General features: G+C 40.1%; 1 protein-coding gene across 1 annotated transcript in view; it reads right to left on the bottom strand.

The window, feature by feature from the left end:
• The window catches only part of sycp2 (synaptonemal complex protein 2), a 20,199-nt gene extending 4,340 nt beyond the window's left edge, over positions 1-15,859 (bottom strand). Inside the window, 41 exon segments of the mRNA XM_031844754.1 lie at positions 283-377; positions 617-810; positions 1,770-1,898; positions 2,145-2,196; positions 2,361-2,639; positions 3,616-3,923; positions 4,568-4,721; positions 5,179-5,340; positions 5,725-5,892; positions 6,326-6,535; positions 6,626-6,690; positions 6,819-6,978; positions 7,264-7,324; positions 7,414-7,457; positions 7,563-7,608; positions 7,710-7,780; positions 7,865-7,901; positions 7,996-8,123; positions 8,908-9,344; positions 9,490-9,569; positions 9,667-9,712; positions 9,814-9,877; positions 10,106-10,174; positions 10,273-10,421; positions 10,762-10,870; positions 11,735-11,821; positions 11,902-11,976; positions 12,171-12,319; positions 12,710-12,770; positions 12,888-12,992; positions 13,149-13,194; positions 13,918-13,970; positions 14,103-14,245; positions 14,335-14,369; positions 14,466-14,560; positions 14,659-14,744; positions 14,980-15,004; positions 15,105-15,209; positions 15,284-15,415; positions 15,501-15,641; positions 15,754-15,859. Coding sequence (XP_031700614.1) covers positions 283-377; positions 617-810; positions 1,770-1,898; positions 2,145-2,196; positions 2,361-2,639; positions 3,616-3,923; positions 4,568-4,721; positions 5,179-5,340; positions 5,725-5,892; positions 6,326-6,535; positions 6,626-6,690; positions 6,819-6,978; positions 7,264-7,324; positions 7,414-7,457; positions 7,563-7,608; positions 7,710-7,780; positions 7,865-7,901; positions 7,996-8,123; positions 8,908-9,344; positions 9,490-9,569; positions 9,667-9,712; positions 9,814-9,877; positions 10,106-10,174; positions 10,273-10,421; positions 10,762-10,870; positions 11,735-11,821; positions 11,902-11,976; positions 12,171-12,319; positions 12,710-12,770; positions 12,888-12,992; positions 13,149-13,194; positions 13,918-13,970; positions 14,103-14,245; positions 14,335-14,369; positions 14,466-14,560; positions 14,659-14,744; positions 14,980-15,004; positions 15,105-15,209; positions 15,284-15,415; positions 15,501-15,641; positions 15,754-15,777 — 4,679 coding nt within the window. The 5' untranslated portion in view covers positions 15,778-15,859.

Raw genomic sequence — 15,859 nt, 5'->3', positions numbered from 1 at the left:
TTGAGCGAGACTCTTTCCGTAATGTTGTCGGACACATTTAATAACAATCAGAGCCTTTCAGTGGCATGAACAAGCACTTTTAATGGACGTATATAACGGTGCCAGCTGGCCCCTTGCAAGTCCGCTAGTGGCTGCCATCTACAGCGCACTCGCTCAACACTGACCAATTTAAGAAAATGCTGTCCCTATTGGTCAGTTAAGGAAAATGTGCATATACATTTTGTGATGTATTAGCCAATATGACCAGTGGATGGACATGTTAGCTTTACAACACTAACTGACCTGTATTTGGCAACTTGCGTGTTGAGGGAGGAGACGTGTTGTTGGACGGTCTTCAAGGACTGCTTGTTGTAAACCTCCACCATATTATAACGGCTCTGAATACAAATACATTTAATAGATAATGGTTCAGCTAAGCCATTATTTAAACAACATTTAAGTGGCTCAGGGTTATCAAACTAGAAGTGACAAGAGATACAAAGTGCTCAAGAAAAATCAGCCTTTTGAATTTCCGTCAGAAAAAGGGGAACTACATAATGAAGAATGTCAGTAATGCAACTACTACGGCTCTTCTCTTTGCTATTTAAATGTGTCTCATTGTATATGCGTGTCCTACCTGGAACTTCTTCTGCAGCTCAGAGCTGAATTTCTTGCACAGGTTACTCGGGTTTACAGCAATTTCTGGCAACTGGAAATCCTCATCCATGTCCATGTCTCCATCCCCCACTTCAGCTTCCCAGTGACTGGAGCTCATGGTGTGGGAGGAAGACATCACCTGGCTCATCTCACCATCAGCAGACACCTCAGCGACTGAGGATGACAGAAAGACCCACTGATCTGTTAGAGAAGACAACGCCTCAAAGAAATGTATTATTTAAGTTATACAGTTTGTAAATAGTGTTTGTTTTCCCCCCAAACTAAAAAAAGATTGCATTTATTGTTTGGGCAATTCTAAATAAGAAATATTTTGCAGTTGGTATATAATTAAATATATAAAGAATCTATCCCACGAGCAACTATAACATTTATTCTAAGACAACTTATCCTTTGTGCTTTTTTGGCATTTCTAATTGTGAATGCCAGACAACAGTCCAACAATAGGATTCTGATCACATCTGTTCCTTGACAAATCACCGAACACTGAATGTGATGTGTAGTCGGGGAGAACAGGGGAAACGGGTACCTGTGCCAATAGTTGTCTTATTCTTGATATTCTGATATTCTTCTCTTATTCTTTCCTTAACTTTGAAAGTTATATCCTTTGGCCTGCTTTCCTCTTCCTCTTCATCTAAACTACTTTGCTCTCCCCAGTTCTGGGCTTGACCAGGAGGTCCGGTTGCTGAAACAATGAGGAGATGCTATATGTGTATCATATCACGTAGGAGTCACTGCCAATATTAGAGGCAAAACACTCTCTATTGTGCTAATTGCGTAGCATATAGAATGTAAATGATGAGCTGATAAGTAACTTATCACTAAGATTCCTCATGGGCTCAAGCGTAACATAATTACAGAGTATCACAAAAATAAATCAAATCAACAAAAACAGTATTGTTGATTTATGAAATGATGGCACAGACTGATATGTTAAAAATATGTTATATAAATAACACAGTTTCACATGTGTATTCCTCTGCAAGACAGGGACTGATTTCTTGATAGCTATTATTCTACCCGGACATTTGGAAAAGTTATTCCAAACTGAATCGACAGCTAATTTACGTAACTGCTGATTAACAGTTAACTGCTGAGTAATACGTATGTCTTACAGGACTTGAATAACTTCCTCGGTTTCATCCGAGGAGAGCGCTGTCCTCTCATCTTGTTTTTCTTCCTCTTCTCCTTTTCATCTTCCTCAGAATGACTGGACGAGGAGACATGGCGCTTGCGACTGGGTCCTGTAACAAGAACCAACAGTTATAATACATTACTCAGATGCGTCCGTTTAACACAGGGGTGTTCCTCTAAAGCAGATCAGTGATTGGACCGTGGAGCCCCATTTGAGAGAATTCCTAAACACAATGACTATTTCATTAGATTACACTAATGTAAAAGGGACCTAGCTTTGAGGACAGAATGTATAGCAAGTGGAAAGTCCATTGTACACCCGTCAACGACCAAGTTGAACACAAACGGCCTCTTACCTGAGATATGAAGCTGTTCAGACTCTCGGTCTCGGTCTGAAGATGGAGTTTTCTGTCAGGATGGGCAGTAATGCATTAGTCGTTTGTTTAATTGGTTACAGCTTTTTAAAAACACAATAACTCACTGTATCATTACTAGTGCTCTCATCTGTCCGTCCTTTATCCATCCAATTATAATCAATCAATCATAAAACATAAAGTGTGTTAAAGCCCTACCTCTTTTTTACGAGACACAGGAAGGGCAGCAGCGGGACTGTCCTTAACTCCACTAGTGAGTACTGATGACTGAGTGGATGAAACCCAAGATACTGAAGACACTTTACTGAAGCTGTAATGGCTGCCATGGTTCACACTGACTTCAAGGAACGGAGACTGAGGAGGAGAGGGCATGGACGGCTTGTCCAGTTCCACAAGCGTGGATGTCAACAGGGGCCGAGCGGACAGAGAAAAAGGAGACTGAGGTGCTGAGGGTAGACACTGCTCGTTTGGATTTATCTGGAAACAAATAAAAGGAATGGAGAGAGGGCCAGAAAGTGATGAACAAAATAAACTTGGCCACTCATTTAATGGTTAACTAATCACCACGTCTGTAATAGATTAAGCACAGTTAAATGAGAAGAACATTGTCAAGAATGCATGAAGAGGCACAGATGAAGTGCTGCAGCGCTATTATCTGCTCTGCCTTGAGTGAAATAGGTAATTTCAATCATTCCACTTAATCATTCAGATCATCATGTGCAATTCCAACGTTTACTACTTAATTACGTTGCATATTTATCTCGGACAGTTGAATCTCTCAAATGGACATGTCAGCCTCATGGTTACAATGTCGTACTGTTAGCAGTGGAGGGTTTGGCAGTTTGAGATTCAATGTAACCAAACTGCTTACAGAGAGAATCTCAAATCTCAAACATGTTTATGGAGGGAAGTGTTCCTCCTTTACTTTCTCTGCACACATTTTCTCGGCTGGCCTGGGGATTTCAGCCAGCAATGCTTAGTTTACAGACCTGCTTCCTTAAGTTCTTCGTTACCGTTTCTGAAGTCCTACAGTCACATAATAATAATAATAATAATAATAATAATTCACACCTCCATTCACGTCACTCTGGTGATTCTCATGTGATTGTTGCGTGACCTCACATGCCATGTAGAGTAAAGGTGTATGAATTGCTTGAAGATGTAAAATACCAGTGAACTCCACAACAGTCATTAAAACTGATGAAGACTCTGAGGTTTGTATTCGACTATCTTTATTAAAATAATCACATCCAGCTGCGATTGCCTACTACAATGACTACCACGGACGACTACAACATATTCTCGGCTACACTGCCCAGATGATGTATATATCTTTGGGGTAAAAGGCAGCATGTGGTATTATGCTGCATTAGAAATGTGATAGTAACCTTTAACACAGAATCCATATATGGCAATGGCACCTACATAAGGTGTCAGAGAAGTGCTGTTTTACCTCTGCTGCACTAGGTCCAGCGAGAGCAGCGGGTGCAGGGGTTTGACCGATGGGGGTCAGTGAAGGGAGGGAGGGTACAGGCTGGTTGGATCGACCCTTTGATGAGCTGCGCTTCTTTTCTGCACTGTAGAAAGAGGAGGGCCTTAAGTGTCCTTTACTGCTGACCGTAGAGCGAGGTTTTGGTAGCAGCAGGATAGGTGAGGGGGTGTCCTCGCAGAGTGGGTCGGGGGAGGCAGGGAGTGGGGATCCCCGCGGGGTGAGGAGAGGGGAGCAGGTCAAACTCAAGGTTGGGGCTGACCTCTCAGCAGCTGTGAGGGTCCAAAATAAGCACAGATGGTCAGGCAGCTGCCCTCAGAAGTTGGACAGGGAGTAGAAGGTCAAGATATACATGCTTTTCTAAATATCCATTTACAGTTAAGTTTGGAGAGCAATGGGGTCATTTATGTAACGGTTTCAAAACTCTGCATAAAAGGGAGTGAAAATGCATCTAGAAGAAAAAACGTAGATAAATACACAATGTTTTACATTAAATACAATATCTCAAGGCTGAAACTTAACAGACAAAGTAAATGCTTTACATACGATAGGTGCAACAATTTGGGTTTTAGGTGAAGAATAATATTTTGCATATGTATCCATCTGACAAATTAAAATTTTCATTCTCGCCTTCAAAATAAAAGTGATAGTTTGGGGCTCCATTATAAAAGCCACATGAGGACTTGACTGAGATGAAGTCAGGCACCCCGTAGGCCTGAATCATTTCTAAAGATGCTTTTATTTACTCTTATTAAATAAATATGGTGTCACTACACTAAGTGAAAACCAAACATAATGCTGCTATACAATCCTTTCAAACCATTTGAACCACTATGAGACATGTAATAGACATTAAGTGACGTCAAAAGAAATGAGTGTTATGTAATTGTTGGTGATTGGCTTTCCACAGTCTTACATCTCATCGTCTCGATCAAAGGAGGGGACGGACAGAAGACGGTCTGGCGGGCAGTCCAGGATTCCTTCAATCCGCTCATTTGTTCTTGGGCAGGGACGACATTTTTCTTATTTAACTTCCAAGTTTCTGACAGAACATTCTCAGGCCTCTGCTGCTGAAAAGCAAAGTGTTTCTGTCATCAACAAGCATGAGGACATACTGGGACCATCATGTAAAAGTTTACGTTCAAGACCAAGGCCCTTTCCCAGCTTAATACCAAAAAAGTAACATCTTGATATTTTTTTCACTTTTTGGTGTTAATGATATCTGTATCTAGATATGTATACATGCTTACTTTTGGGATGTTTAGAATATTCTAACAGCCATTAATAAATGTCAGAACAATTTGCATTGACCAGCACTTTTGCTCTGCATTATTTTAGAACTACATTCTGTATATCAGTTCAGTCCAATATGATGAGGATTTGTATTATATTTTCTATATATTTCTCTTTGAGTTTAACTAACATTCAAGTCAGTCTTCTCAAATTAACCTTGTATTATCAAATGTCCTCAATTCACACGACCTGGTACTTTTGAAAAGGTAAGAAGCAATGACCCAAATGAAGGGCCTTTAGACCCACCCGTGGCTTTTTCAGATCAGACTGGTTGTTGCTGTCCAATCTCCTGTATGCACCTGTGGATTGCTCAGAGGGAATGTTTTTTCTCCTCTTTACCTCCGGAACCTCTAAACAGGTCTTTTCAGTCTTTCCCTGTTGGCCAATAATGAATTACTTGTTTTCAATACAGCCATGATGTTAAAATGAGTTACATATTCTACAGAGCTCAGTAACGGCAGACTGATGTGTAGATGGGAAAAGGCGCCCGTGGCTGAAGCTCTAATAACACTGAAGCTTGGAGAACATCTGCATCCACCTGGGGAGTTTGTTATATTTTGATAGATGCTACCTTATACATGCTCACAAACTAGATTTGTTTCTCATTAAAATGATGTAACATTGTAAATATCAATACCAAAGTCTCATAAAATAAATTGTGAGCATGTGGTGATATGGATATGTTCACTGATATATACAGAGTAACAGATGCTTTGTGGCATGCAGAAAATACAATCACCTGATCACAATAACATGAGCTATAATCTCAACGACCTCTACCTTGGAAGTGGGTGGCTGCCCAAACATAGACTCTGAGTGGCTGCTGTGATGGCTGCCCTCTGGTATCATATAGCTTTTGATGCGTTGTTTGCTGGCAGTCTTTTTCTTTGTCACTTGAGCAGCCTCGTGAGTTCTCTCAGCGTTCTCCAAATGATTAGCGGAGGAGTACTGTTATTATGCGGACAAAGACAGGATGATTTTAGTCTATTGGCAACAGCACCATAGCACCATAGACATTTGCTCCCAATGACATGCAGTGAATCCCAGCAGTGTTGTTGCTTGGGTAGCTGGGATGTGGATTCCCAGGTACCCCCCCCCAAGATACTTTGAAGGACTTTAACAGCGTGGACATAAATAACAGCAGGAAGAGTAGCTTCATCCGAAAGTCAATTATCATCGGCGGGGACACAATGTCGGATCAATTTATGATACCTTTTCACTGAGCAATACATGTGTGTAAGAAAGTGATCAGGATAAGTTTGTCGGATCAAGACAAACCTAGTCTCTTCGCCATGTGCTTACACAATTAGAACAATAACTAAGTCATTTGTCTTTTAAAAGAGGATAAACAGTTATCATACTTTTAAAAAGAGAAAGTAACTTGAGATAAAGGGAAGTATTTTGCCTTGGAAACAGCAGGACTCTCTGACTCTGATAGGCTGTCATCAGTGTCTGGCTCCACGTAGCTCTTGGTAGAGATGGCTGCAGCTCTCTGGGGCCTCCTGCCTGCTGCATGTGGTCTACTGGGTGCTGGTGCTGGCTTCACTGCCTTGTTTGGCTGCTCCACTCTCCCCTTCATGTTAGGCCTCTTCTGATTAAACAATGACACACTGTGGCTGACTGGGATATTGCATCACAGAGTTAAAGGACAGCATCTAGGATAAAAACAACGGTGCCTTACCTTGTTGACTTTGGTTTTGCTCTTTACAGGCTTTGGAGAGGCTGGGGGTAGATCTGGGGATTCAACTGTATTAAAAGAAAGACCACTTTTTTATGGAAATATTGATGTCTTGAAATAATTGTATCCACATCCATTATTAATGAGATGAATTCCAGATTGTGAGCAGTATGAATGTGTAGCTTTAATGGCCTACATGAAGTATGAGGTGACATTGCTCTAGGCTTGACAGGCGCCTGTCTGGAGTATTTGGTAACTTTGGGTTTGGGTTTCCTGCTCGATTCCCTCAGCCAGCTGACATCTGTAGTGCTATAGTCCGTGTCACTGAACAGATGCTTTTTCACATACCGCTTCTCCTGTAACATAGAAGGCAAGGTAGTGGAAGACAGGGAGACAGATAGAGACGCATAGAACGAGATGGTTTACTGGCTAGCACATGATGTATTTCTATTTTGTGATTGCTGCATAATAATTGACAGTGACTGTAAGCTATTATACCATTTGGAAAGTGGGCATTCCTACACTACGCGAGCACACATGCGGTAAGCATTCACACACGCATGTCTACAGAGACAGACACACACACAGTGTCTTCAACTTTGAATACCTATAATTAAACACTACAGTACAAAAATGTATACTTTTGCCACAGGTTGTCCTTTCTTGGTTGTGCTGGGGAGTGCTGGTGGGTCATGGATGCTACTGTCAAACAATATAGAGAGTATGAAATTAGAGTATTAAACAGAAAGGTTACTGTTTCAGAGGTTGCATTTCTTGACTGTCAGACCTACCTGCTTGATATGGCAGAGGTGTTACAGAATGTTTTGTTCTTTCCCTAAAGAGCAATAAAACAGACTTCAAACACTACAGTGGCATGTCAAGTACTCAGGTATAACACGACCAGGTGTTTAAGTACAACATAGGTAACATTAATGTTTACCTTAACACTCAATGGTGCATCAATGTTGAATGCAAAAATATCTTTTCTGTACAACAGAAAACAAAAGCATTAATGACATCCAAAAATACAATGAAAGCCACTGAAATATCCAAATGTACACCAAATATTTGAACTGAATTGTAGTACCTCTGCCTCGTAGAGTTAGTTGTGGTTTTGCTGTATGATTTCATTAGGCTTACAGCTCCTGATGCTTCTTTCTACAGCAGATTAAGATCATGTTTAGTTCATCAAGCAGGAGAACATATAGTCAATCCTACATATATGAAGTAATGATCACTTACTTTAGCACTTGATAACCAGCTCATATTGAAGATAGGCCTATTACAAAAACAGTCAATAAGCGACGTACTTATGTTAGCGATGACATTAGTTCATTAACATAATGTTGCCCTACAATTATCAATCTGTGTACCTGTTGACAAGAGGAGGAATCCAGCTCTGAGTGATAACTTTTGCAGTAACCTTTGCTGTGGATCGAGTGTTAACGTCATAATGACTCGAGATGAGCTTCACCAGGCTGCCTGCAACCTCTGCATCTCTCTGAATAGAGACAGTAGGTATGAGAATCACAATATACAACACGAATAGCCATAGAATTGACTGCAAAGGCACAAAAGCACTGAAAGCATCTGACCGTACATGCGTCACAAGTTTAAGCGACAGGACACTCCTTCTCTAACCGTTGTTTCTATTTCAGAGCGTAAAATGAGGACCCAGCAGCCTCATGAGAGCTAAAGGGAATAAAAAGCTAAGAACTATTCCTAGATGACATTTTATTTAATTAATTGAAGATTATACTCTCACCAACGTTGCCAACGGTAGGTCACCTCAGCTTTCACTACATTGATTCCAATCTTCTTGAGACTTCAGACTAAAATAATACATTGTTGTTAGAGTTATGTGCTCCCTGCTGAACGGTATCTGTGCTCAGTCTGATGTTCATGAAGCGAAGCTTCACTATGTAACACCACTGTACAACAACTCCAACAGTGATACGTCTTCCATCTAGTGGATGGTGTGATGACAATTTCACATTATCTAGTTTAACTTTCAACTACTGTATATCAGTATAGTAACTAAATCGTATCTACTTCAGTTTTGAACCAGGACCTTCATTATTTAGATCACGTTAAAAGATTATGGGTATCTGTAATAAACACAAATGTTGCCTTAATAGTGACCCTTTTCCTAAACACTGCTGTTCTGTGGTGTTGGCATTGCAGCGCGCCACAGCAGCTTTAAAAGATGCCTATCAAATGAGGCTTGTCCGTTATTGCTCTGTGTGTTTGGGACTCAAGATGCTTGAAGCTTACAGAATTCATACCTTCTCTTTGTTTGAGAGGACACTATCAGTTTCAACCTTCACATTGGGTGGTACTCTCTTCTGCCGAGCTTTGGTTGAGGAGGTCTTGGCTGGATCTTTGGTTACAGCAGCATCTGCCTCCAGTGACATCAGGCGTTTGCTCTTCCCTTTGGCGAGGCCATTTCTCTGGGTCTGCTGCTCTTTGGGAGTACAAAGTACTGAAGCACACTGAACCGCAGAGCTTCTGCCTTTAGAGTCCTCTCTGATATCAGGCAACTTTCTCTGGGGTGCCAATGGCTCCTGTGGTGCAGGATCTTGGTTCCTCTCACTGAGGACCTTCTGCAGGCGCCGGGTCAGTTCGGTATGGAGTTGCTTTTGGCTGGTTGAGCTTAAGCCTGGAAGTGGCAATCTCTGTGCTGATGACGGGCACTCCTGCTGCTGCTGTGCCAAACGAGGCTCTAAAGAGAATAAATAGTTTGAAAACCATGTTAAAGTTTGAGGACACTAGTTTTTAAAAAAAAGCTAGGTTTTATGTGTGTTCATAGCTTTTAATATCATGACATCTTAGAGATGGTTAAATAATTTCATGACTTCTTTGCCTACCAGGTCTTGGCAGAGAATTGATTGTCTGTGTAGGCATCATTAGCATTTCAGAAACAGACATTTTGTTCCAGTTAAAAGTTCTGCAATTTGAACAAATAGATGTTAAGATTACACTCATACACATACTGTATAAACACAAGATTTACACACAGTGTGGAGGTTCTTCACAGTGCTTACATGTTCCTCTCAGTTCTGGGTTGGGTGTCAGGCACAACACTAGACTCTGTAAGTAAAAAGATCAGTGGTGGGTTCAAGATTTTCTGAAGAATAACAATGCAGCTATATTTCCTGGCTAAGCTAAAGTCACTATAGCAATTACAATACCCAGAGACTGTTCTTCTCCTTGTCCAGATAGAACCATATCCACTGCTTCTGCCAATGGTATGTTCTGTAGAAAAAGCAGAGACAACAAATGCAACGATATATTTTGCACCACAAGGTTTAATCCTAATAGTTGTTACTGAAATGATTCAAAGCAATATTGTTGAGTTCATAGTTCAATCACTTCATACACTCATTCATGTATACTGAATACAGTTCAGAACGATTGTGCAAAAGTAGACGACAGATACCCAGCTCAACTTTATTCACAAACATGTGAATTTGGTGATTATACCTTTTTGTGTTTGCCAACCATATTCTTATCGGACTGTTTGGAAGCCATGCTCTGTAGAGCTGTAGCCCTCTGAGACAGACACCATGACATTAAATAAAATCACATTTTGAATACTGTAATGTCACATTTTGGACTTGCTGAGCTTAAGTATTCAGTATATTTCATACCTGCTCTGTCATGCCACCTGCTATTGTGCTGTTAGGTGTTGTGCCATCACTGCAGGTCTTAGCAGTTGTCCTTAGCTCTCCCAGGTAAAGTTCACCTTGCCTATCACATGACCGAACCATCTCCAGAGATGGCTTCCCTTTACCCTTGGCTGAAGTGTTTATAAGGGAAAAAAGAAGAAAAGAACAAAGTCATAATACGATCTGAGTTGACAAACCTCTCTTTAATTCATCTTAATAGACAATAACAAAGAAAGAGAGAATAAATAAATTACCTTAGTTTGATTTATTGTAAACTAATCACTTTATTTTCCTCACTAGATGTGACCTATTAGGATCCATCCTAACCGTTTCCTCCCCAACTACAAGGCACAATTATATTTAAAAAAAATTGTATAGATATATATATATTTTGTATAACTGTTTTGAGGGAATATTAAATTATTTCAATTGGTGTGACAGCAATTCCTGACAATTTCTGGTGACACCCACCTGAGGACATCACAGCAGAGAGGGAACCGGCAGCATGCACACTTCCTCCTCCACTGTTGCTGATGAAGGTGGTGGACTCTGAAAGCCTCATCCTGGTTGGGGTCACCATCTGGATGGAAAATCAGAATGTGTCTGTGAATTGTCAATTTAAATGTAACACTAAAATGACAACTGGAAACTAAAAGCTTTTTTAAAATGTGTAATCCCTTTCAAATGAAGGTAATGGCACAGGATCACCAGAAAAATGGAACTATTACAATTCTACATTGAATAGAGCCCAACGTCTTCAGGGTCAACAGTTGATTGGTTGGGAAAATACTGGCCAGCGAAAAGGCTGATATGGCTGGTTCCCTCGACCTTTACGCCACCTGCTGGCCTTTGCTGGTAAGACGTCGCCTTACCAAAGACGCTGCAACTAAAAATTGCACTTTTTGAGTGATATATTAAATCATAACTTGTTTTTAATGTAGCCATGACACAGAATGGTAGAGTTGTTACAAAGTACATTCATCACGTGACCACAAATGACCACCATTTGTTAACAAACTCTACTGAAGTCAATCAAAATCATAATAGTTTGACACTTTAATGTTAAAGTCTGCTTTACAATCCTTAATTGTCTTTCTCCCAAACAATCCGATCATTTGTAGGCATAAAACAGAGCGGTGTTATGTAATGTAATGTTACATTAAATCACTTCATACAAAATTGAGTAATACCTGGACAAAACTATTGTTCTGTCTTAACGTATATTTAATGTACTTGGAGTAAGAAGAAAAATGTAATTATTTTAACAATTGAATTTGCATTAATTACTTCTGTAACTACAACAATCCAAAAGACCTGGAGAGCCTGATTATGTATGTTTATGAGCTCACTGAACTGTTATTGACAAACTTGTGCATTGTTAACACACTTAAGTGTGTTTAACTGCCATATATTTGACTTAATATAGAGTACAAAACTGTTTCACCTGCACGTTTGCACACCGGGCAGGCAAAAGGTAGGGGGCCGTATCTTTCTCACTTTCATCAAGGGACATCTGACTCTCTGGAACAACCTGCATGGAGAGTGGCCTGCATTCATTGATCACATCATAGCTGCATATTGAGAACATCGTGTTAACAGACCATTCTTTACCTGGGAGATGTTGTCTGTCATTATAATTCTAACTGTGGTCTTCACTACCGATGTGCGTGTCTTCCCTACAAAGCTCTAACAGGAAGAGACGCTTGGTAAAACAAACAGTGTATAAAAAATACACTTTTCATGGGAATCCAAATTATTTTCAATATCATTATTGTATCTAGAACATTTCATAGTTGTGTACTTTGGTGGCACAGGAAGACAGAATCTTCTTCTGAACATGTTGTGGTCATTAAGAATGGAGTAAATAAGCCATGACCTACTTTGTTTTTGCACTGTCCATAAACAATGCGAGCAGCCTGCAGGATGTCCAGGGAGGAGCTGAAGTGGATGGTAAGACTCGATCCTTCTATCCCTCCCACAACTATTACCTCTGACAACAGTAACCGCAAGACTTTCCTCTTGCCCTCCTCTGGAAATAAAAAACACACACACACACACACACACACACACATTTAAAAGGCATGGCCAGTCACATGATGTAAATCAAAAAAGGATATGTTATCTTCCAGAAGTTTAGTGCTCTTTGTAAATTCGTTATGCATGCTTCCCGACTATAGAAAATGCCTTCAAAAGAGATAAATCTATCAGTTCCATCAAAATCAAGTTCCACCTATCTATCAATATATATAGACAATATATAGATATATTATTGCTTTTTATTCTTTATTATGTGCTTTATTTTTAGAAACTAATTACTACTTCTACCACCACTACTACTACTACTACTGGTTGACTGTTTGGGTGAACTTAGCAGCTCGAAGAGTAAATACAAATGCAGCGCTCTCTCTGCTTTGGTTACCTGTAACAGTGTAGCTTTGGACTTCATTCTCATTGACACATATTGTTTCCCATTGGCCTTCCTACACCAAAAGGAATCCACTCCGCGTTAAAAATCGGACAGATATACATCTTCTATGTATGATGTAAATGTTTGCAAATGACTTTGATTTTCACTTTCATGAATGATTGCGAGGTACCTGTGACTCTCCATCAGACAAAGAGAAGTAAAAGGAGATGCTGTGGCTGTCAAGGTTGAAGTCAATCCAAAATTCTTCCAGCTTCTCATCAGCAGGCATCAGCAGCTGACAACAAAACCAAAATCCTTCCAACACATCTACTAATACACTTAAACTATTTTAACAATTTAACAAACATTTAATAGCATTGCCTTGAATTGACAGACAAAATCTGTATTTGTTACTTTGTTTTTTTACCGTATAAATCCTGTTAATACTGACCTCATGCTTGTCCAGACAAACCTCCAAACAAGGATAGGAGTACACTCTATAGTGCAGAGAGGACACAGTGATTATGTGCACAGAATTACACAAACGTTTTTTGTATGAGAGCATGATACATCACTGGGTAAAAAGGCAGAACTATGACAAAAACAGTGCTAGAGTCAAGGGTGTGAGATGACAGTTACATTTAAATACTCCTAACCCTAAAGGCCCCTCAGGTCACCCAGACCATGGCTGCAGTCAAATTAATCTTTTTTGTTTAGGAAGGTTCCTAACTGAGTGAAATGACCTGGAAGTATCCAAGTGGCCGCCATGATAAGAGCTGCACTAATTCTCTAAATGCTCAGTAAAGGTGCTTCACTGCTTTCTTAGCGCCTAGGGAACACTGGACCATCCTTTACTAAAGGAAGATAATGCCACTCCTCAATTCATTGCGGCAGCAACATTTAAAGAGAAATATCTGCCGTCGCTCTCTAAATTGTAAACATCCTTCTTAGGGTTTGTGATTATATTTTGAATTTGTCACTCTACTCATTTTCGAAAAAAATAAAAAATAAAAAAAGATCTGCCATTGCATCGTGTAAGTGCAGTTGGATTGCGGTTGTTTTTTCCTTATGAATTGTCTTACACATCTTTCCTTGACATAATGACATTTTCCATCAAAGTCAAGGAAACGTGGTGAGGAAAGGATATGAGGACGTAATATTTTTGACTATTCGACTGCAGCCCAGGTCTTGGGTAGAACTGCATTATGGTTGTTGTTTACCTTCTCCTGTCTCCCTGCATCCCATTCACCAAGTTCAAAAACTTGCGACAATCCTGAAATCACACACACTTATATTAAATTCTATGTAGCTGAGCTCCTGTTGTAGTGTTATTACAATACATTACCATTGTAGTGCAAAATAATATAAATTCAAATGAAAGGCAAAGGTGATGCATGTTTTTTACCGTCTCAAACTCAGAATCCTGGATCTTGACGAGGGCACTGGCCACGTGCTCCATGCTGAACCATCGATCGGCCAGTTCCTTCCTCTGGTCGGGAGTTGCCATTCTGCACAACGCCTCCATCAGGGCTGTCTGCAAGTCGTAATCTGAAGCAAACAAAGTGTGTTGTACATTTTTGTGTCCCTGTATGCTTCTGGGTGAAGTGAGATGGAACTACTCAAAAAAAGATACTTACCACCACCCTTCATTATCTGACCAGCCAACTTCATCCTATAGAAATGTAACGAACAGGCAAAAGTTCAAGAATGTGTAGTTGCAAAAGTGAATAATAATGATCCTTACTATGAGGAAACTACCATGACATACATGATATCTGAGGCCTCCTGTGATGTTAGGATCTTCCTCTCTTTCTTAAGCGCCTCTGGGATTTTGTCCAGAATTAAGTTAAATTTACGAATTGCCTGTCAAGACATTGTTTGCAAATTAATTCATGAACAAACACATGATTTACAGTTTGTAATGCTATTCCAAAAAAGGAGTTATCAAAACCATTTCAAACCTCTTTTTGGATCAGGATGTAGATTCTGGGGTCTACTGCCAATTGACCAACGGGATACAGGAAGGACTCTGTGATTTTGCATGTTCCTGCAAAAAATACATGTTGAACAACACTGTGAATGGAGAAAGTGTTTACTTATATACCATAATTCTTCATGAAAGTTGATGTGGTCCTAAGAAGCTGTGCTGGATAACTTAAGAAGTTGTTAAATATTTAGCAATTCAAGTTTCCATATACTCTACTTGGGTCCTAAAAAGGGCTAACTGAAGATGAAACAAATATATTGAGGACAAATAAGGAAAAGAAAAAGTACAAGCCTACCCTCTTTGCATGCTTCATGAACCACCTGTAACAAGGAGGTAAGAAATAAGTTTACATTATGGACACTAACAGTGGTCCATTGTTGTATTATACAAGGTGTGTTTTACTGTTAGACATCAGCTCACCATTAAGGCATCAAAGAAGTCCTCAGACAGATTGAACAAGGTTTCATCCCACTGGGGGCCACACTGGATCCACAGCTGCCTGCATTTCCCAAACCACTGCACCATGTGCACAAAACCAGGTTTAATAAACAACTGACTAACTCACACAGTGTGCCTGTGTGTATTTGATGTATACTTATCTTTTTCAGCAGGCCTTGGGCTATTAATCCTGACAGCCCTCGACAACCACCCGGTAGTTTCAGGTGTGTCCCACACTTGTAAAGGACAACAAGACCCAAACTGGCCGACTTGGAATCTTTTTGATCCAAACTCTACATAAACAGTAACGATATGGTTTAATTACACCCACACAACACATCAAAGTAGCATATCAAGTGTAGCTGGGATACATCTTACCCTGCTAACAAGTCTATCCAATTTGGTGAGAAACTGTAAGGAACATTTTATGGGGGGCCCTTCATATATGTTCCTTTGCAAGAATACATCCAGTGCTTGGACATCTCCACTCTTCAAAACTTCATCAATGACTTTCTCCAACTGCACATGAAAAGAGTTCATCAAAGTTAACTGTTCACTTCTCCAACAACACATATTTAAGTAACGTGACAGGAATGGTAACTTGTGCTTTTTTAAAGGTTTGCATTCTCACCTGAGTGTCGTGCCTCGGAGCCATCTGTCCTTTCGAGAAACGGATTAATTTCCGCTTGGCCTCTGCTGTCTTCAAAAACTCTGTAAAAGGTAATATGCAAACAACT

The sequence above is a fragment of the Anarrhichthys ocellatus genome, unplaced genomic scaffold (genome assembly GCF_004355925.1).
Source record: "Anarrhichthys ocellatus isolate YVR2014 unplaced genomic scaffold, GSC_Weel_1.0 scaffold5, whole genome shotgun sequence".
NCBI lineage: Eukaryota > Metazoa > Chordata > Actinopteri > Perciformes > Anarhichadidae > Anarrhichthys > Anarrhichthys ocellatus.
Note: the sequence above shows the minus strand (reverse complement) of the source record. Positions and strands in the feature narration are given on the sequence as shown.